Below are 22,845 nucleotides of genomic sequence, written 5' to 3'. Positions count from 1 at the left end.
TTGTGCCATCTGTTTTGCTCTATAGCACAGTTTCATATATACTTGAAGATTCCATCTCAATGCTGAGATATCTGCTGCCAAAATACACCTTAGAGATCATCGAGTCCAACCCCCGGGATTCGAGCCCCTGTGTAGCAGAGCGGCACTTCTACCACTTGCGCCACAGGGGGATTCGAACCCACGGTCTCCGGTGTTGCAACGCGCCATTCCTACCACTGCGCCACCGGGGCCCACCCGTAGCCCCGCCCCGGAGCAGCAGCCTAGATCCCATTGGCCCCGCCCTGCTCTTATTTGCGGCCGTGCGCTGTTGTGTCACGTGCTGCCGGCGCACGTGTGCCGTTATGTAACGCACGGCCCGACGGGGCGGGGCCTGAGAGCCGCGCAGGCGCCTCGTGCCGCCGGCGGCCGCGCATGCGGGGCGGCCTCGTGCGCAAGCGCTGGGGATGAGGGGCGGGGCCGAGCGGCGCTGGTTGCAGTCCTCCCGCGCCCCTCCTCCGGTCAGACGGCGGAGGTCTCGAGCGACAATGAAGCAGGAACCGCAACAGCAGCAGCCGTCGGCCCAGCAGCCGCCCTCCGCCGGCGCCGGGGTGCCGGCCTTCCTCAGCAAGCTGTGGGCGCTGGTGGGCGAGGCGCCCAGCAACCAGCTCATCACCTGGAGCCAGGTGCGGCGGCGCGAGTCCCGGCCGTTGCTCGCCCCGCCCCGGCCGCGTGCCCCGGTGTGGGACGGCGGCGGTGGGGCCCGGTTGGGGTTACGGGGCCTTAGGGGGCCTCGGTCGGGGCGGCGCGGGGCGGGAAATCCGGGCGCGGCCGGGCGGGCCATCGGCGGGGGGAGCGACCTCGGCGCGGTTATCCGGGCACCGCGTGCGGATGGAAGTGACGAGCGCGGGTGGCAGCCCGGGGCCTGGCCCTGCCGCCGGCTGCGGAACGTACCGGGGCGCGGCTGGGACGGGGAGCCGCCGCGGGGCACGGGCTGGGGCAGGGGATCGGGCGGCGTGCGCTGACAACGGAGCGGTACTTTGCGCTGCGGCTCGTCCGTAGTGCGCGGGGTTGTGTAACGGCTGCGAATTGCACGTATAAGATGGGTGGGAGAACGGCGTTTTTACGTCTCCCCCCGCGGCCGCCCCGCTCCCCGAGCGGCCACGTGGGGTAGCAGTTCCTGCGTCGGCCGCGGCCACCTGCACGCGGTGTAACTGCGGGGCTGCCCCCAGCCCGGCCCGCGGCGGCCTTTGTTGTGGTGGCCCGGATGTGTTGGGCACCTTGAATGGACGGAGCCGGGCGGGCATTGCCTCTATGGAAAGTCCCTGAGTGCCCGGCGGGTGCCAGCGCGGGACGGGAGTTGGGCTGCTGCTGCTGATGTCGTGGAACCCGTAGTTATCGTTCCGATGTGTGTTAGCGTTGGGTCGATCCTTACAATCTAATACAAGTAAAACCTGAGAGGGATGTCCTTTCCTTCTGAATCCCTTGTGCTAAAATGCAAGCTGCGGTGGTAGATAATAAAAAACGCATTATCAGCTTGCGGAGTTTAGGAGTATATTTATGTACTTCAAGGCAGGGAGTAACTGCCTGCTTGCATGCAGTGAAGAGGCTGGCACATGTAGTGCGCTGGACATCATTAACTTGTGATAAACACTGCACAGTCTTAATGGAGGCACAGGTAGCAGGAATAATGAATAAAGTATATAGGAAAGTGTCCCACGCTGCTGTCAGTAACAACAGGACTTGAGAACCCTGTTCAGGTACACAGTGATGCTTCACTGGGTTAAAGCTGGGCATTAGCACGTTTACAGCATCGATGTAAGCAAGCATCGGGGCAACAAGGACCAATGGCAGTAGGTTAGAAATTTTTCAAGGTGATAATGAAGTTTGGTGCTGCACAAAAGCTGTTTGCTGGCATTACAGGTTGCTGTAGCACCACTTAAAACCTTAAACTGGTGAGTCAGGTTAACTTAAAATGATCTCTCACCTTTTCTTTTACTTCCCGTTTTCTTTACGCTGCCTATTTCTCAGCAGGAGATAGACATGCATTACTGGGAAGTTGGGAAGTTTATCGTTTGTCAAAAGTGAGTTCCCACATGAGCAGTCTTCATGTGGTCTCATAGTTGGCTCTTGAGGCTTTACTGGGGAGCGTGTGGCTGGTGGCATCTGTGGGTAGGAAGCAAGTGTGGCTCCTCGAACTGAAGGGCTTCCGAGAAGATGGAGAGTAAGGGTTGGCATTTGTCAAAGCTGATAGGTGAGGTGAGGTTGTTGCGAGTAGATTACAGATAAAACCTCTGGCAGTTTGAAGCCTCTAATTCTGATTCTGCCAATTCTTGCCCTTTAGTTAATGGAGCAAGATTATTGAAGAACAAAGAACGGAGGCTTCTGTTTGTCTCAGTCTGTGGATGTAATTCGAGGATCAGTTTATTGGGTAAAAGATCGATCCTCAGAGTTGGCACGCAGGAGGAAGGAATTACTGTCTTGAGTGCTTTATGGTCATTTTGAAATCTTGTGGACAAGCTGAGGTCTTTGACAGCTCCATCTTGTCTGTGAGCCTTAACAAACTAGTCATACTTCAGCGCTGGATAGCAAAAAGGTTTTCAGCTGTGATTTGCAGGGTTGTTTTGATTTTGACCTTGTACGGTTTCTTTGCTGTATTTGTATTCCCTCTCAAGATTTTGAAGCTCGTAGGTTACAAAATTGATGGTGTTGTGCTGTAGTGAAACCGGTGCTTGTTGCTAAACTTGTCCTTAATTAATTTCTTGAGGAAGTGTGGAGAGAAGCAGTGGAAATGTTCTCCTTTAGATATGGATGGCAATGCAAATTGATAGTTCTCTGTTGCTTTGCAACTGGCAGTTATAAGCTTTTGTTGTGGAAAACTGCAGGCAAGCAGATCAGTTACGTCCTGCATGCACAAAGGAAACATTCCTATGCGGTGATTAATTCTGCAAGCCCAGAGTGTGTTCTACAATAGTCTTAAGTAGCTTTATGTCTCTCGTTTTAGAATGGCCAGAGTTTCTTGGTGTTGGATGAACAGAGATTTGCAAAAGAGATTCTGCCAAAGTACTTCAAGCACAACAACATGGCAAGCTTTGTCAGACAACTAAACATGTGTAAGTTCTCATCTTTTGTTTCTGTCACAGTTAAAGATCCTGGATGTGTTTAGTTATGTGTTATTTTCTTCTGAACGGTTGCACTGTGTTCGTCGCGTTTAGAGTATTGTCTTGTCCTGAAAACTGATAGAAGGATGGTTGGAACAGTATATTGTTATATATGTAGTTTGAATTCTTTAGTGTGAGTTTTGAGAGATGAGTTTTTTCTCCTTTTTTTCCCCCTCTATTTAAAGATGGCTTCCGTAAAGTTGTTCATGTTGATTCTGGGATTGTCAAACTGGAGCGAGATGGTCTAGTTGAGTTTCAGCACCCCTATTTTAAGCAGGGTCGAGAGGACTTGTTGGAACACATTAAAAGGAAGGTTAGTGAAAACTCGGTATATAAACTGTAATTGTAAATGAATAGCAAAGTTCATGGCAAGTTTTAATTGTGGGTTTGTAAGTTCATGTGGAATTTTCATGTATGTTCTGATTTATTTATTTTGGGGGCTTTGACTAAGCTGCTCTAGATAATTTTTGCTCATTATAGTAAGTTTCACAGGCAGCAAAAATAAGTCATGCAAATAGAAGATCTAACAGGTATATGTGAAGAGGGCAGAACACACTTTAACTTTACCATCACTAATGTAATTATTTTTTATGTAGCTTGATTCAGAACATAGCTACTGCAAGAAGTAACCTTCTTGCCCAGGAGAGCTGGAAGCAAACATGTAAACGTGTTTGTTGTGCTGCTATTACATTTCTAAAATTTGCTTTGCTGTTACTGAGAATCAGGTGCATAAGAGTAGATATCAAACAGAAATGCAGTAACTATGGTGAGAGAGATGTGCTTGTTAGCACTGGGTTCATTTGAAGCAGTTAAGATGTAGAGTGCTGAGTACTATGTCTGGAGAATCTGAAGGTAAACAAATGCTTGTAATAAGAATGATACAGCATCTGTTGTAAGAAGTCTCTCCGTTTCTGTATTTACGTATTTGATGCATGGTTTATTAGTGACTTTAACTCAGTTATCAGCACCATCATCAACAGCATCATACTTGATCTTCAAAAGAAAATAGTAATTAACAATGAGTAAAGGGATGTTTTGTTTCTGGATTCTCATCTCTTAAAGGTTTCTTCTTCAAGACCTGAAGAAAACAAGATAAGCCAGGAGGATCTCTCCAAAATAATAAGTAGTGCTCAGAAAGTGGAGATTAAACAAGAGACTATTGAATCTCGATTGTCTGCCCTGAAAAGGTAAATGCTTTGTCAACAGCTGATACCTAAAATGGAGTAATTCTGGTAATAGATATTGGAGAACAAATATGACATAAAAGTAAGATCTCATTTTGGTTTCTTGGTGTCTAACTTGAACTGTTGTTGTAGTTAGATAAATTTCAGTGAAAGATTTGCATTAAGATTGAATATTTTATGACTAATATGAAAATATGACTAAAAGTAATAAGCAAATTGGTGTTTGAACAACCATCTTTACTACTAGTTCCTTAATGCTGCTGAGTTGGAATATTCAATTAGTTATTAGCATACGCCACATATGCTTAGTTGCTGTGTTTAGTCTGAGGTAGTTTGGTTTTTGCAAATTTCTTATGTTAATGTTTTTACTCATTGCTTTTTTATTTTCCTCTTGCTGTCTTCATTTCCTCAGTGCTGAAATTACAGGAGAGTTAATCCTTGTGAAAATTTGTTTGGAGATCTAACTTGGAAATTCATTAGTTACAACCAAAGACATAGAATCTAAGGTCCAAATATAAATTGAGTATTTTTAGGATACTATTATTTCCTGTTTAATAATTGTTTCATTGCTAACAACATGAGCAATGTGAGTCAGAAATAGCTGAGTGTGTAGATAGAGCATGTAGATGAAGACAGGCTATACAGAGATAAGCTCTTGTTCTGCAGGTCTCAGTACCTCAGTGGTAACTATCTCCAGGACTTCAAACTGAGAAAATAATTGCTTGCTTCTGTGGCAGAGATAACTTGTAATCTCAAGTTTTGAAAAGTAAATGATTTCATTCACTTGGCATCTCCAGTTCTAATTACTGAAGTTTGAAGGGCAGACTTATTTTGTCTAAGAAGGGTCTTTATTAGAAACTGGCCGGTCTAGATTAAAAAGGCTCCTATTCACTCTGTTGGGTCATATATGAATTTGCGTTGGAAGAAACCTGAGGAGGCCATCAAGTTCAAACCAGGCTCAGAGCAAGGCTGACTGGCTGAAATGATGTCTGGTTTCTAACGTCTGGACTGTTTGCAAAGATTATAAATGATGCAACATTCAGTCTTTTACATCTGAGTTGTTTTTTAGTGAGTTTTAAGTGATTTAAGTAAAACTGGATCTAAATCAGAAGACCCAGTCTTAAGAATTGTGTACCTAAAGCTAGTGGGAAGATTGAGAATCCCTGACTGCTGTCGAATTTGTGGTGGAACTCTGTCTTTAAACTGTCGGACATTTTAATCTTCAAATTGCTACTAATCTGCATCTTGCTGAGTATCAACAACTGTTTATGAAAACTGAGCTTAAGGTTCCCTAAAAACATGAAACACCGGTGGGGGGATTTTCGCTGTTTTTTGGCTTACATCTTGAAAATTAAACTATGAAAGAGGGAAGGGTGGTATGGTGTCTTTCCTTATGTAGTGAAGCTTTTGATATTCATTATCTACTGATGAATGTGCTTTATGCTGTCAAAAACCACAAGGTTCATGGGTATTATAACAAAGTTTTTGTGCTGTCACAGTTTTGGACTCTTGTGAGTTATGGAAGCAGCCAAGGTTTGTAAATGACAGTGTTTCAGGAAAGCTGCTCTCTCTGCCGTGCTCATTACCTAATATATGCCTTTACTGGAATTAATTAAAGGCAGCCTATAGCTGTGCTTAAAACTTGAGCTTGTTCTACAAAGATCTGTTCATGATGGATGTACGGTTTCTGATAGATGGCTTCCCTCTAGCAAGAAGTGTGTGAGGGAGGGCAAATAGGTGTAATATAAATGATGAGCTGCAATATTTTCTACAGAAGGCTATTTTCAACCTAGTCACCCCCATTAGCTGTACATTTTCACCAGTGAAAAACAAGTGCCTGCATGCTGTGTTCATAACAGTCTATACCAGCAGAAGTGACCCACTGTTTCACAGCTGCTGTTCTGCTGTAGTTGCTAGGAAGATGGTGCCCACACAGTCCATCTTTCATCAGCCTGAGCTAATGGAAGGCACCAGAACCAGACTATACAGTGGGTGCAATAGGGCAATGCAGCCAAGATTGGCATTGTGCTTCACAGTCTTAAAGACTGTTGTGGAGCCTGGAGTTATATGTTGCAGGAGATTGCCTTCTCTGGCCCAACTCTGGAAGTTTTACCCTTCAGCGTCAGAACTGATGGTCCAGGTTCCAGGAAATCCAAAAGGATCACCCTTTTTCTATCCCAGAGGAGAGTGCATATCACTTTACAGGCTGAGAGCCATGTCTTGAGCTTCTTCTTTGATGGTATATTAGTGTGCCACTTTATGGACAGCCATATTGACTTCAGCTCATAATGGTGACACTACATCTCATTAGTTGCAGAATCACAGAATTACCTTGGTTGGAAAAGACCTTGAAGATCATCAAGTCCAACCACAGCCTAACCATAGTACCCTAACTCTAAAAACCCTCAGCTAAATCGTATCTCTGAGCACCACATCCAAACGGCTCTTAAACACATCCAGGGATGGCGATTCAACCACCTCCCTGGGGAGCCTATTCTGGTATTTAATTACCCTTGTAATGATGTGATCCCTGAAATTGTCACTTTCAGACTCATGTTGGTACAGTAGGTGCTGACAAACTTTGGTATGGTATTCTTTCTGTTCTTCTGTAAGCATGAATGGGACACACCTGGTGCAAGCTTTGAGATATGCCAGTGTTGTGACCATTGTTTCCAGTGCACTCAAGCTTGCACTCAGTTCTGTACTCAGCTCCTTGGTTGTAGTCTGCTGATTGGCATGGGTGAGCTGATAGATGGAGATGCTTTTCATTATCCATTGTGAGAGCTGTGCACGGCCATCCAGAACATGGTGTGTCTTTGATGTCACTGTCACAACCACTGAAATGCACCATCACCTCACTGTGCTCACATTCACTGTTTGGTCTCTGTATAAACATTCAGCAAGTGTCAATGAATGTCAGTGGGTGCAGTTTTTTCCATGTGGAAGAACTCAGTGACTCACCATTGCTTCATTTGCACTTTCATATCAGATACCATTATGCCAGACTGCCCTTCTGCTACCACCTGTTGCACAGCAACAAAATATAACAGAATATTGGTGGGAAGGTTCAGCATCTACTGCCATACCATCAACATCCACCCCTGACATTGTGGGTCAGTGTAATAAAATAGAATGAAAGGAAGGTAACTTAGGTGTTCTGTGCCCTTTCAAACATCTAATTCCAAAGTGCTGAATTTGTAGTAAATATGTAATAAGTGATGCCTAACTTGCGGGGAAAAAAGTGTTATGTGGAGGCTGGAAGTTCTTCAGGATATTTGTTGTGTTTGGTTCTCCATTTTATAATTGTTTGCAAGAGTTGCTAAATGATTTTCTTTTTGTACAATCAGTAAAACATTTCAAAGAGCTTTCATGAAATTAGCTACTCTTTTAACAAAAATTAATAATATGAATACTTCAAAATTCAGTTTGATCTTTAAATTATCCTTTTCAAACAGGGAGAATGAATCTCTTTGGAGGGAAGTGGCAGAACTGAGAGCAAAACACCTGAAACAACAGCAGGTTATTCGGAAGGTAGGGATTTATTCAAACACTGTCAGTGGGTTCTTCTGAAGTATGATTACTCTGTCTTACTGTCCTGGTGTCAGCTGGAATAGAGATGATTTTCTTTGTAGCATCTGGTATGTTGCTATATTTTGGCTTGAGGAGAAAAACAATGCTGGTAACACACCAGTGTTTTAGTTGTTGCTGAGCAGCGCTGTGCAGAATCAAGGACCTTTCAGCTTCTTCTCCTGCCCTGCCACCAAGGGGGCTGGGAGCGCACCAGGAGCTGTGGGGGGACAGAACCAGTACAGCTGACCCAGACTGGCCGAAGGGTCTTGTACCATATGGTGTCATTCAGAACTCTGAAACTGGGGCAGTTGGCTGGGAGGAGCAGTTGTGGATCAGGAATTCACTGGATGTTGTTTGGTGGTAGTGAGTGATTGCTTTGTGCATCACTTATTTTGTAAATACATACGTATGTATGTAGATGTATATTTTTGTTGTTTCTGTTTTTCCTTTTCTGTCTATGCTAGAAATTCTTTTCTCTTAAGGCCAGATACATGCATTTAATTCTTAATATTAAAACATGCAGGAAGAGAGACAGATTTCAAAGGGGGAAAGGCAACCGATGAATATTGTCAACTGTATGAGTCCTTTTTTCTGAATTTATTAAAAAAGCTTTTCAGTAGACCACAGTATTGATAGATATAGGATACATATATGGCCAACGTCCTTACGTTGCTTATAAGAATTTTTCTAATAGTTGAATTCACTGTTTTTTGTTTTTTTTTTCTCTATACCAATTGATGGGTACAAATTTATTCTTACTGCTTGCTATGTCAAAAGCCTTTCTTGGGGATTGTGTCCTTTCTTCTAAGATATTACCAGCAGTATTTTCTGTTCTACCTTGGTTTTTAACACTTAGAGCAGTTATACATGAATGTTACTGCACACAGTAAGCGTTCAGTTGTTTCTGTGTAGATTTTATTATTGAAGTCTTTGCTTTTGAGATATCTTGAGAAAAGCAATTATAGAGTCATGTAACTAACAATAGGATTCTTTTCTTCATAGATTGTACAGTTTATTGTTACCCTGGTGCAGAATAACCAACTAGTGAGCCTAAAACGCAAGAGGTAAGTATGGTGTTGAAAAGTTGTTATCCAGTCAATATACTGACATTTTTTCTTTAATAAAATGTAAGGATTAGTTCCTAGATGGCTTTCTTTCTTTTCTGTGATTTAGGCCTCTACTTCTGAACACTAATGGACCTACAAAGTCGAATGTATTTCAGCAAATTGTGAAAGAACCAGCAGACAATAACCATCATGTAAGTATTACTTTATGCATACCATTTGATATGGTGAAGGAGGGGGCCAGACAGATTGTGGCTTTCTTAATAGGGATACAATTATTGAGAGCTTTCAAGTTTTAGAAGTGGTATACCACGTTTCCTTCAGAGGCAGTTGTGTTGGTAATTGCCTTTCACTTTTCAATATAATCACATAGAAGCCACATATCTAAGTATAGTGTTGTGGGAAAATACTGTCAGCAGTTGCTTTTAATAGTAGTGCTGTTAAGGATATGTCTGTTACGTTGTTGTCTTCTTGAGTTAGGAGGCACAGTACATGAACAGGAATCCACCTGCGAAACAGCACGTAGCCCTGCAGAATCGTTCTTCATCAATCAATTCTTGTGCTGCTTGAATGTCTCACCATTGAAATATATATTCTGCTGTCCAAATAATGCTGTCCAAATAATTCTAATAATTTCTCAGAATGAGTGCTCAGGCTTGGGACTAGGATTAATAGCATTATAGTGAAGTATTAATGGCAAATCATGTCTAATAGTAATTGTTTTAGGTTTTGTTGTTCATTTGTAGTCCTGCCTTTGTAGCTTTTTGTTGCTTTTGTTGTGTGATATTGGTAGTACTTTATTTGAATACCTTTATTACTTGCCAAACATTTTTTTTCTGTAACTGCTCTTTTTCAGCTTGTTCATTCATTTATATATACATGTATAAATAATATATATTTCTGTTTCTAGCAAACATAGATGTGTGCAAACTCATTGTAGTCTCCAAGGTATAGGAAAACCTTTTACCTCTTTAGAATTTCAGTATTGAAAGATACAGTGATAACTGTCGGAATGCTGAACCTAACTGTCCTTCTGTCTCCTCATTCTTCAAAATTATTCTCAGGTACCTCTCAACAGAACCGAGGGCTTAAAACAAAGAGAACAAATTTCAGATGACATCATTATTTATGATGTTACCGAGGATGTGGCTGATGAGGAAAATACCATGGCTGATGAAGAAAATGCTCCCATTACACCAGAGACAAATGAAGATACCACTTCAGATTCTTCTAAGTAAGTAGTTTTTAGAAGTCTGCATAGAAAGTGGCTTCCAATACTGAATAGTATGCAGTAGTTCAAGTGTCGGGAGTACTCTTACGCGTACAGGAGCAGGATCTCCAAATTCACACTAGCTTTCCTCTGGATTCGTTCCATGATAGGTTGTCAGGGGCTTTAATATGTTGATAGAAGCTAGTGAAAAGTTGTCTGTATTATTGCACTCTTGTTAAACGTGCTGTTTGTCCAAAGACAGGATCAATTATATCTACTTATTTTTTGGTTGTGAACACAGATAGCTATTAAATTTCAAGAACTTTGGTTATTTTTTTGTTGCCATTTGTAGTCCCAAGCATTTTGTGACTGCATTCAATCTTTTTATACTGTATCTTATATCTTATCTATATGTATTTTTTATACTATATCTTTTTTTATAGTTTGTCTTTTACCTATGAGCACTTCAAACTTGGTTCAGAGATTAAGATGCAATTTTGTTCCTTGGTTCATGGTACTGATGGGACATATGATGCCACAAGGAATAAAATTTAAAGATTACTAACTTAATACCTGAGTTAGTACCATTGTTTTGGTTGAACTGATATCTGGGAATGCTTTCTCTGATAGAAAAGTTTAACTGAGATAAAGTTTCAGTAGGTAACACAACTATGAAAATATGGAGGATGGCAAATTAAAACTGTTTTTCCCGGTTTTTAAGCTACCTTCCTTGTGTACATAACAAGCTTAATTAACAATCAGCAGTGTTGACTGAGATCATTCATGTTACGGCTAATCCAGAGTTAAATTGTGTTCCACCAGAAAGATGCAAACTACACATGGTCTGTCTTGTTAGTCTTTCATGCTTTGTCCTACTTCATGCATAGGTCACATCTACGTGCAAGCTTGTACTTGTTCTAATGCAAAAACATCAGAGTTCTTATGTGCTCAAAATAGTTGTTATTGTGATCTAGCACAACAGTATTTACTGGCTGAGCTGCATTAATTGTATTGAGCGTTACTGTGCCATACCAGTGGAAAATAGATATGTTTAGAAACTCTGGCTGTATTTCCTGTTAAAATGCAAAAGGAAAGTTATTTTCCATGTTTTAGCTTGGCTGAAATGGAAAGTAACTAAAAACGTGGAAGAGTTTGAATTTAAATGACTGTATGAAATATTCATAATTTATTTGTCTTGTTTTACAGCTGCAGTCGTTCTCCTGATATTGTAATTGTGGAAGATGATAATGAGGAAGAATATGCCCCTGTAATTCAAGGGGATAAAAGCACAGAATCGGTTGCTGTCTCAGCTAATGATCCCCTCAGCCCCATCAGTGACAGCGCAAGTCCACTCATGTCAAGCGCTGTACAGCTGAATAACCAGTCAACTTTAACTGCAGAAGACCCAGTCTCAATGATGGATTCCATACTCAATGAAAATGGAGTAATTTCACAGAATATAAATCTTCTTGGAAAGTTAGTAGCCTGTTTTTTTAAGTATCAGAAATTACCATTTGAAGCCAAAAGAACCAAATTGTAACTCCTGTTGAGAACTTATTAGCTTTATTTTGGTAATGTGGTTCGACAGTGAAATGTTGTAGATAACGCCATTTAAACTGATGTTGATGTTAGGATTTATCTGCAGTGTTTCTGCAGGCAGATTGGATTCCATTAGAACAAGTGAGATGCAGTTGTATTTCTGCTCACGATAGTTACAGTCTAACATTAATGTGATTTCTCTTTTGGAGTATCTGATTTTTAATATATTATTTTTCATGAAAAGCAGTTGTCATAGTTCTGGTGGAAAATTTTTAGATAATATAATATATATCTGTATAAAACTTAACTGTGATTTTCTTCCTTCTTTTAATTGATGCAATATTACAATATTGTTTTTTTCTTCCAGAGTTGAACTTCTGGATTATCTTGACAGTATCGACTGCAGTTTAGAGGACTTCCAGGCCATGCTTTCAGGACGACAGTTCAGCATAGATCCAGATCTGCTGTTTGATGTAATTTTCGTAGAATCATAGAATGGCTTGGGTTAAAAGAATCCTTAAAGATCATCTAGGTTCAACCCCACCAGCTGTGGACAAGGTTGCCATCCACTGGATCGGTCTCTCCAGGGCCCTGTCCAACCTGGCCTTGAACGCCTCCAGTTCCAATGCCTCATGACACCCTGAGTAAAAACTTTCCCAATATCTAATAGAAATCTCCCATTTTTTAAATAAAGGTTTAAACCTTTATTACAGAGGTCTTCAGAAGTATTGAAAGGCTACAGTGAAGCCTTCCCAGTGCCTTCTGTTTACCAGACTGAACAAGTCCCAACTTTCTCCACCTTTGTAGGAGAGGTGCTCCATCTCTCAGGTCATTTTTGTGGCCCACTGGTTCTTTTCTACCAGTTCCATGTTCTTGTGCTGGGGGCCCCAGGCCTTTATGCAGTACTTATAGTGATGTAGAGCAGAGTGGTACAATCACATCCCTTGCCCTGCTAGCTACCACTCTTTTGATTCAGCTCAGGATACAGTTGGTCTTCCAGGTTGTAAGCATGCGGTGCCTTCTGTCAAGCTTTTCATCCACCAGAACAGAACCCGTAAGTCCTAATTTGCAGGGCTGCTCTGAAGGATTTCTTCTTCCAGTCCATATGCATTTGGGATTGCCCTGACTCAAGTTCAACACCTTACACTTGGTCTTGTTGAATCTCTTTAAGTTCTTGTAGGCCCACTTCTCAAGATGTTGAAGAGCACTGGTTGCATCTGCTCCTTGTGGCCAGTTTCTGCGTAAACCACAGCCCTACGGCTGCAGCCATTCCATTCCTTAGCTATTTTTCAAATCATTCTCCAATTTTTAGGTAAGGATGCGGTGTAGGCCTTGCAGAAGTCCATATAGGTGACATCAATCGCTCTGTCTCATGCCATCACACCATCACAGCACAGTGGTCGCATCTGCCCTTGGGAAGAAATGCTGGCTGTTTTGGATCTCCTCCTTGTCTCATATGTACTTAAAGCTTCCAGGAGATTCTTGTCAATGATCTTCCTAGGCACAAACAAGAGGCTCACCAGCCTGTAGTTCCCCAGATCTTTCCTCCCTTTCTTAAAAGTAGGAGTGATATTTTCCTTTTTCTAGTCCAGGACCCTGGGATGCATGTCGTCCAGCCCCATACACTTGAACACATTCAGTCTCATCAGGTGGTCTCTGACTTGCTCTTTACTTACAGTTGGGAGGGATTTTGCACCCTCCATCTCCTGTCCGCAGGTTCAGGGACACAAAATGTGGGAAGCCTGACTGCCAGTAAAGTTCAAGGCAAAGGAGTTGCAGAGTCTTTTAATGTCTGTTGTAGCCAGTTCTACTTTCTTGTTTATCACTTTCCTTGGCCTTTCTCTTCTGGCCAACATATCTGTCAGACATCTTTGTTACTTTTCATATCCCATGCCCAGTTCAGTTCTGTGTACACCTTGGCTTCCCCTATCCCATCTCTGCACATCCACATGGCATCCCTGTATTCTTCCCAGGCCCCATGTCCTTGCTTCCACCTGTGCATGTCTTTCTTGCCTGTCAGTTTAACCAACAGGTTTTCAGCTATGCTGGTTTTCTGCCTCCTCTGCTTAATTTCTTATACTGGGGGTGGAGAGCACTTGTGCTCTCAGAAAGGCATCCTTAAAGAGCTGGCTGCTCTGCTCTGCTCCTTTGTCTCGAAAAGATAGCTCCATTGACAGCCACATATCTGTTGTTGTTCCCGTCCTTCATTTTTACCCACTAGCTCTTTATTTGGTCATGACTGTTTTTTAGAGGCAGTTCTTCATGATCTATAACTTCAGAACAGAGAGAGGGCAACTCATCCAACCCTTCTGCCATGCCCATCTCTTCTAAAAAGCTTACAGTACTCGGTCATAGCATGGCGTTGTGTGATTTGTCCTACCATGTTTCCACAATAGCAATTAGGTCTTCATTTTTTAATTCCATTATTTTTTTTCTTCTTATTTCCCATGCTAGGTGTAAAGGTGTAGAGGCCCTTCAACTGGACTGTTAGCCATGTTACCTTCTCAGAGAAGCCCTTGTGATTGCCTCTGGGACAAATCTGAGGTTTTCTTGTGCTGCATCCTAAAGTGACAGCGTTCCCTGTCTCTTCTTTGCCACTCAAAAGTACATCCCTTCCCCCAGTCAGATTTAACTTAAAGCTCTGCTAATCAGCCCAGGCAGTTTACTGCCCAGAATGTTCTTGCTGTACCTGCTTAGTTGGGTCTGATAATAGCTTTATTCCTAATCCTTTCAACATCCTCCCAAAGGGCATAAAATCTTTTTGTAATATCCTTGTTGCAGCTTCATATGACCCAGCTTGAGTGATTGGGAGCAGATAGTAATCTGGCTTTATCAGACTTGCCAGCCTCTTCTTGATGGAGTGTGTGCCCCCAGCAGCATCAAACCTGTTTGGTGATCCACGTGACAAATGGGCGCCTCCATGTCTCTCAGTAAGGAGTCCTGAGTTGCTAGCATACTTTTCTTTTTCTTTTTTTGGTGGCACTGGTTCTGACTTGGGTCCTTGGTGGGACAGCCACATTAAGTTAGTGCATTCCTGGGTCTGGACCCTTCTCCATGCCCTCTCCTCTTTCCAGCCCCGGAGCCTTGTACCTTAGGGGCACTTTGGGAGCAAGGTGAAAACTCCTGTAAGTGAAGCTGAGAGTCCAGTTTCCCTCGTTTTGCATGTTTATGTCACCTGTCTCCTCCAGTCTGGAAGCTGGCTTAGCTGCTTCTTTGCAGGGACTTAAGACAGGGCTGTTGACTTGCCTGTGTCACTGAACAATACTATATGCATCGGCTTCTCTCCAGTTCCTACCTGGCGATTGCCTCACGCAGCCTGTGAGCTTGCACCCATGACACCCCTTTCTTCTATCAGGCCTTTGGGGATCTTTCAGATTCTGCAACTGAAGGTCTGGGCAGCTCTGTTGCTTCTTGGGAGGTCTGTCTGGGTGCATGTGTTAGCCAGAGATGGTTGTGGCCTTCAAGTCTGGCTTTCTGCCTCAGCCTGTCTGTTGCAGCAGGTGGTCATCATGTTTATTTCAATAGAGTGGTGCTTCTTGCTGTGATTAGCAAGCTGCTCTCCCTTTGCCAACTGTTGTGCAGTATCCTAACTAATGTGCTACCTCTTGGTCACTCACGTTCCCAGGGGGCTCACTTATAATGGGGGTCTTATGCTGCTGCTCCTGGCCCTGCCCATGCCTCCTCAGCCACTCTCAAATTTGAGAACTGGCAGCCCCAGGTGGTTTTCACCTTGTCCTGGGGTCTCCTCTGCTTCAGGACTCCCCTTGCACACCATGATCCACTGCTCTACTGCAGAATGTGTCTGTGCTGGAGCTGATTACCACAGAAAATGACCCAAATTTTGTTTATTTCAATATTTTTACTGTTTTGTTAATATATTAACTTGTGTGGATTGTTAGCATTTAAAATGGACAAGTTTTGTGTTTGTTTGTTTTTTGCCTTCCATTTAGGAAAAGGAAAGTTATAAATATGTGTGTATGTGTATCTGGGACATTGGTGAAACTGTAATACACAACTGCCCCCAGTGCATGCTGTAGTGATGACATTGATTTAAACTTTTGATTGAGTAATGGCTTTTTTTAGTGAAATAACGCTTGTATTTGTTGCTGCATGAAATCAGATACTGATAAGATTAATAATCTTTCTTTGAAATAGCATAGCACGTTATCCATTGTCTTCTCAGTAAGCTTGTACTGAAAAGCCTCTTTTATTTTACAAGTGTCTCTGACATTTCAAGTTATTTCTTAGGAGTATTTGTATGTTCTTAATTTCTCTTCAGGTTCATGTCAAGTAGAGTGATTTGGTTGGATGGGACCTGAGCAGGTCATCTAATCCAACCCTCTTGCTCAAGGGCCAGCATGAAAGATCATGTTGCTCTGGGTCTTGTCAACACAAAGTCTGAACTCTCCAAAGGGAGACTGCACAGTCTGCTTGGGTGCCTGCTCTACTGCTTTGCTCTCTGTGAAGAATTTTCTTATGTCAGTCACAATTTTTCCTGCTGCAGCATGAAACTCTCACATCTTGTTCTATATCCAGCTCTGTGGAGTTTGTCATCTCAGTAGCATTTCTTTATTAGCAGTAGAAAAGTGCACTTAACCACCCTTGTCTGTCCTCTACAGACAATATAAGCCATGCTTCATCAGCCTGTTGTATGTCTCATGCCCCCTAACCATTCCTTCAGACTCTATAGCGTGAACATTCTCATAATGGGAAACCTAAAGCTGGTCACTCCCTGCAGCATGGTCATGCTGCTGGTTCATGTGGGGTGTTGTCTAGCAGGACTCTAATCTCTGAGGAGCCATTCCCTGTCTGTTTGGTCACTAACCTGGGTTGGTGCATGGGGTTATTGTGTCCTTGATACATTTGTCTGTTGAACTTGACAGAGTAACTGTTAGCCCACTTTTCCAGCTTGCTGAGACCCCTCTTAACACCAGCTCTGCTCTCCTTTGTGTTGTTGACTCTTTCCAGTTCGGTGTTTCTTGAAAACTTGTCCAGGGTCTGTTCCTCATTATTTTACACAGATTTCTCCATGGAGCAAATCAAGAATGGATCAGTATTCCTAAGACTACAGCAAACAGTGTTACTCCAAGTTAGATGTGCTAATGGTTGTTTTCTTTGTGATTGAAGTTTTTGTGATTCCAAACAATGTAAACTCCAGACATTTTCTTTGCAAAAGTGCTAACTGCCTGTAAATAAACTTTAGTTGTGATTGGGGGTGAAAACGTAGTTCAGGGATTTTTCTCACACACACAGATATGACATTCTTGTATTTTTAATAGGACGTTGAGATACCTAAAGCTTGATATGTTTTGTCTTATTCAGCTTTTTACAAGCTCCGTGCAGATGAATCCCACAGATCATATCCCTAATACCAAAGTAAGTCTTAAATCCATTGCTCGATGTACTCAGTAGCTAAAAGATGCAAACTCTTTTCATCCTTTACTTTTTTCTTTATGGGTATAATAGTGCTTGTTTTTTCTTTTTTTTTTTTTTTTCATTCTTTTACTCTCAGGACTCTCGTAGGGATAGGAGAGCTGCAGGTGAATTCATCCTGCTTGTTAGGCTTTAAATAGGGAGGAGTAATTAGGAGCAAATGATGTCATTTAGAACTGTCAGGCCAACACCTGTGTATATCACTAGTCTTTTTTGTATTCTCTTAAATTTTAGAATTTGCAAACATATATACTTTCTCAGAAGGTTTTCATCTGTGCCGTCTGGTAGGGAACATTTAATAAGCAACAGAACAACATTCTAGCTCCTGGAGTTTGTCTTGTTCATTTGTGAGCATTAGTTCTTAAGTCTGTTTCCATTTCACATTTTTCTCTTCTAGGCTCTGTTAGTTCAAGTTAGTGAAATAAGTGCCTCCTTTCACAGAATAGTAGGGGTTGGAAGGGAGTGCTGGAGACCCTCTCTGCTAAAGCAGGTTCTGTAGAGCAGGTTGCACAAGAAATTGTCCAGGTGGGTTTTGAATATCTCCAGTGAAGGAGGCTCCACAGTCTCTCTGGGTAGGCAGTTCAAGTGCTTTGTCATCCACAGAGTAAAGAAGTTCTTTCTCACGTTCAGTTGGAACTTTACTGTGTTCCAGTTTCTGCCTGCTGTCCCTTGTTCTGTCACTTGGTACCACTGAAAAGAGCCTGGCTCCATCCTCTTGACAGTTAACCTTTAGATATTTACATACATGTATCCCCTCTCCTCCAAGCTAAACAGTCCCAGGTCTATCAGCCTTTTTTCGTAAGAGGGATGCTCCAGGTTCTTAATCATCTTTGTATCCTTCTGCTGGACTTCCTGGAAGTTCCTTGTCTTTCTTGAACTGAGGGAGCCTGGAGCTGAGCTCTGTTCTCCAGATGTGGCCTCATCAGGGCAGAGTAAAGGGGGAGGAGAACTTCCCTTGAGGCTGCACTTTTAATGTACCCCAGGATACATTGGACTTTGTGGTGATGTAAGCATACTGTTAGTTCATAGTCAACCTGTTGTCCACCAGAACAGCCAGGTCATTCTCCACAGTGCTTCTCAGCAGAATGCCACTAACCTGTGCTGATGTGTGCAGTTATATCTCCCCAAGTGCAGGATGCTACGCTTGCCTTCGAACTTCAGAAGGCTCCTTTCTACTCAAGTCAACTCCTGGTTCTGCTGAATGGCAGCACTGCCTTCTGATACGTCAGCCACTCCTCCCAGCTTTGTATCGTCAGCAAACTTACCAAGGGTGCATTCTATCCCTTTATTTACATCATTTATGATGATGTTAAACAACACCAAACCCAGTACAGGTTTCTGGGGAACAATGCTAGCAGCAGTTTACCAGGTTTACTGCTGCTGATCGCAACCAGTCCGCCTTGTTGTCAGTTCATCTTTGCTGCGCTTACTTGGCTTCCTTCTGATGATGTCATGGGAGACAGTATCAAAAGTCATATAAAGTCAAGGTACACAACATCCACTGTTAGCTATTCTGTCATGTCACTATAGAATGCTCCCACGCTGGCAAAGCATGATTTCTGCTTAGTGGACCCATTTTAGCTACTCCTGACAACATTCTTTTCTTCCACTTGCTTGGAGATGACATCCAGAACAAGATCCTTCTCAACTAAGGAGAATTTTTTTTTTCCAGATTCTCTTCTAGGGTCTGGAATGGCTGAGGGCCAGGCATAGCAGTGAAGACTGAAGCAAAGAATGTGCTCAGTAATGGTGTTCTCAGTGTCCTGTCTCCCAGGGCACTCACCTCATTCAGCAGCAGGCCATATTTTCCCTAGTCTTCCTCTTGTTATTTGATATACTTAAAGAAGCTCTTGTTCTTAACCTTCCTCATTAGATTTACTTCCATGTGGGCCTTAGTTTTTCCACATTGCATACCTGCATGGCTTGACAGCATTGCTATATACCTTCTGAGTGGTCAGACACTTTTCCTTTAGACTTTCATCTTCCACTTGTGCTTTTCCATGAACTCCTTGCTCATCCATGCACGTCTCTTGCTGCTTTTACCCAGCTTCTTAATCTCAGGGTTGCAGTGATCTTGAGCTTGGAAGAAGTGGTGCTTGAATGTCATTAGGTTCTCTTGGGCCCCTTTATCTTCCAATGCTCTTAACCTACGGAATGCCTCCAAGTAGATCCTTTAAGAAGTCTCCTGCAGGCCAGGATTGCAGACCTAATTATTACACTGTTTTTTTCCACACAAGATCTGAATTCCGCTATGCTATGGCCATTGCAGCCAAGGCTACTCCCAATCATCACATTCCCAACCAGTCCTTTATAGGAACAAGGTCCAATGCTGCACTTCTCACCTCCTCCACCACTTGTGTTAGAATCATCAGTGCTCTGCAGGAACCTGGGCTGTGTGTGCCTGGCAGTTCTGCTTTTCCAGCAAATACCAGGGTGATTCAAGTCCTGCCATGAGATCAAGTGCCTGTGATTGTGAGGCTCTTTTCAGCTCTCTGTAGAAATTCTCATCAACTTCCTCCAACTGATCAGCCTACCCAGTAGTAAACAGCTACAGCAGTGTCACCCATATTAGTGTGCCCCTTGGTTCTTACCCATAAGTTCTCAACTCATTCATCCCTAGGCAAAGCTTTAATACATTAGAGATGTCATATCAAGAGCAACAACTCCACCATGTCTCCCTGCTGGCCTGTCTTTTCTGAAAAGAACACAGGCATTCACGAGCTGTCCTGCACAGATTCTGTGATCACAATGAGATCGTGGCCCTGTGACCTTACACAGGCATCTTCTTTATTCCCTGTGCTGTGTAGCCTGGTATGTGGGTGCTTCAGAGAAGAAAGGGGAGCTGAGAACGCTGGTTTCTCTAGAGGGATACAAGAGCATCCCCCCCAACTAACTAAATGCACCCTTGACATGGCTTGCCTTCTGCCTCATGTCATGGGAGGTAGCTCAGGAACAGGTCACTGTTCTGGTTGGCTTGGCTTACTCTCAAGTCAGTTGCAGTGCTGTGAGCCCTTTTGGACCTGTTCCCCAAGTCCTTCAGTTTAAAGCCCGCCTTCACAAATACTGTTTCAAAATAGTCGGTGAGCTGTGTTGTAGTGACACTGCAGTTGTGTTAAAGAGGCTTTGAGAGGATGTTTTTGAGATTTAACTGAACTTTATTTTCCAGATGGAGACAAAGGGAATAGAAACTACCAAGAATAATGCTGGTCCAGCTGCTTCACAGGAAACACAAGTTTCTAAGCCTAAATCAGGTTAGTTGTAATAAGTGGGGTGTTTTTTATAATGGTTTTAAGTGTTGAGCAAGTATTGTTCTCAGTATTTTGTTGTTGTTATCAGATAGAGTGACACAAGTGTAGACAAGCCAACCTTTAATGTATCTGCTTTTAAGGTTGCTTAACAGCACTGTACGAAACAGATGTTTTGTGGGAGAATGGGAATAATTTCATATAGTAGTTAATTGTTAACAAAATGACCATACAACTTCTTAAAAAACACTTAATAATCTTGTAATAAATTGTATGAGGTGTTGATTTTTTGGTTTTTTTTCATTCAACTGATGGTTTGTTGGGATTTTTTTTCCCCTTAGATAAACAACTCATACAGTATACTGCATTTCCACTGCTTGCATTCCTTGATGGGAACCCAGGCTCCACTGTTGAGAGTGGGAGCTCTGCAACTGAAACTCCTTGCTCTGTGGACAAACCCCTGGAGGTGGATGAGCTCCTGGAGAGCAGCCTGGATCCCGAACCCACTCAGAGCAAGCTGGTGCGCTTGGAGCCACTAACGGAGGCGGAAGCAAGTGAGGCCACGCTGTTCTATTTATGTGAACTTGCCCCAGCACCTATGGACACAGACATGCCATTTTTGGATAACTAATGTAATGGGGACTATGTACATAGTCATGAAGATGAACTATTTATTTAGAATATTGTTTGGTATGAGTTTTTTGTAAATCACTGTTTTATGTAACCAGATAGCGTGGAATCTGAAATACCTTTGCTATCCTACAAGCAATTGTTTAGCTACAGTTAGACAAGCTCTTAGACACGGTTGGCAATACCAAGTTGGACTGTTACAATACTGCTGTCAAATGCTTGGTATACCTACACATATCTCTAAATACCTGAGGTAACCAAACACTTGTTAAGAGTAAGCTTTGATTTATGGTTTCTTCCACTTCTGGTCTTACATATAATGATGATGAAAACTAGTAGTGTATGGTTAGGGAGCACTGACTTTCTGTATCTTTTTTTTTTTTCTATTTTCTACAACATTTTGTTTAATAAACATAAGGCTTTTTTTTGGGGGGTGGGGGGGACCAGGACCTGCTGTTAGGCTTTTTTTTTCCCTGCTTGAACTGGGAACAAAGTGCCTGTACCTTGCTAAATCTTGGTTCTGCCTTACTTTCACTTCAGTGGAAGTGCTTATACATAGCACAAACTGGGGAAGAAGTTCTTTACAGCCGCCAGGCCCCTTGACTGCATGAGTACTTTAACTTGGACCATCTACTCTGATAAAATAAATGTTACGTAAGTAAGTGTGATAGCTTAAGAGTTGTCTCTTATTCCCTGTGCCAAGTGGATGTGAATTTAACAGCTGTGTTTTTATTGCCTTAATTGTACGCATTTACTGGAAAAGGGGCTCCTGATCTGCAAATCTTGAGATTTATATATAAAATCCCAACAGCAGTACATTACCCAGTGTAGCAATCTATATTATTTTAGCAGTATACATTACTTTTCTCCTTTGGTCTAGACAACTGCTGCAGAGCCTACTCGTTCCTTTCTGCAGAAGCACTTTACCCCTACTCAAAACGTGTGCATTTACTGTAAGGCTTTCACAGTCATTCAAGTTGTTATTCCATCGTCATTACATAGCTGAACAGCAAAGACTGTTGTAGGTGACAAGTTGACATTGCAACAATCAAATGATTTCACCAAGCACCTGATTTAGTATAAGAAGTTAAACTGCAACTGAAGATCCTTTTTGCCCTCAAAGCTGTAGCTAAAGAGGTTTGTGAGAAGCTTCAGAGTAAGATGTCCAAGGAAAGTGATGAACTATAGTAAACTTGCTTATTGAGACATTCAGCAAGAGAATGACACTAGAAGCACGTTAAAGCCTGTTTAGTTTCTCTTTCTAAAGGCATGTTCTGGCCTCTTTTTTAAGAGTAGCTGAACTGATGCTGACACAACTGATACCTCACCTTCCTTTTTCCATGAAGGACCAATTTTAGTTACTGGTCACAGGGACTACAGTGGAATACCAGTTAATTCTTATTTCAGGAGCTACTGTATTAAAACAGTAGTTTTAAGCATGAAGGGGTTTCACTTAAACATAATTTGAGCTGCATTGTAATTCTGGTCACACAGAATCTCAAAATGGCCTGGGTTGTAAGGGACCTCAAGGATAGTGAATCTTCAACCCTCCTGCCACAGGCCACCAACGTCCATATCTAATACTAGACCAGGCTGCCCATGGCCCCATTTTTACTGGCCTTGAACACCTCCAAGGATGGGGCATCCACAACCTCTCTGGACAGCCTGTTCCAGCAGCACCTCACCACTCTCACAGTAAAGAACTTTCCCCTAACATCCAACCTAAATCTTCTCTCTTTCAACTTAAAACCATTTTCCCTTGTCCTGCTATTATCTACCCTTTGAAAGAGTTGACTCCCCTCCTGTTTATAGGCTCCCTTCAGGTACTCATAG

At 42.5% G+C, this 22,845-nt stretch overlaps 1 protein-coding gene across 2 annotated transcripts; it reads left to right on the top strand.

Moving 5' to 3' along the window:
• Positions 1–500: 500 nt before the first annotated feature.
• On the top strand, positions 501–21,688 carry HSF2 (heat shock transcription factor 2). 2 transcript variants are annotated; one of them, XM_015858728.3, is made up of 13 exons: positions 501–662; positions 2,981–3,089; positions 3,323–3,450; positions 4,200–4,324; positions 7,777–7,852; positions 8,894–8,955; positions 9,065–9,149; positions 10,020–10,189; positions 11,372–11,641; positions 12,072–12,177; positions 17,027–17,080; positions 20,304–20,388; positions 20,724–21,688. In XM_015858728.3, the coding sequence occupies exons 1-13, from the start codon at positions 525–527 to the stop codon at positions 21,011–21,013; spliced, it is 1,698 nt and encodes a 565-aa protein (XP_015714214.2). In that variant the 5' UTR covers positions 501–524; the 3' UTR covers positions 21,014–21,688. The 2 variants fall into 2 exon arrangements, with proteins under 2 accessions (XP_015714214.2, XP_015714216.2); XM_015858730.3 differs by lacking the exon at positions 17,027–17,080.
• The last annotated feature ends 1,157 nt before the right edge of the window (positions 21,689–22,845 follow it).

This window comes from Coturnix japonica, chromosome 3, assembly GCF_054131305.1.
Source record: "Coturnix japonica strain WE chromosome 3, WE-NBRP24, whole genome shotgun sequence".
Taxonomy (NCBI): domain Eukaryota; kingdom Metazoa; phylum Chordata; class Aves; order Galliformes; family Phasianidae; genus Coturnix; species Coturnix japonica.
The sequence above is the reverse complement of the archived record's forward strand: the minus strand, read 5'-3'. Positions and strand labels throughout refer to the sequence as shown.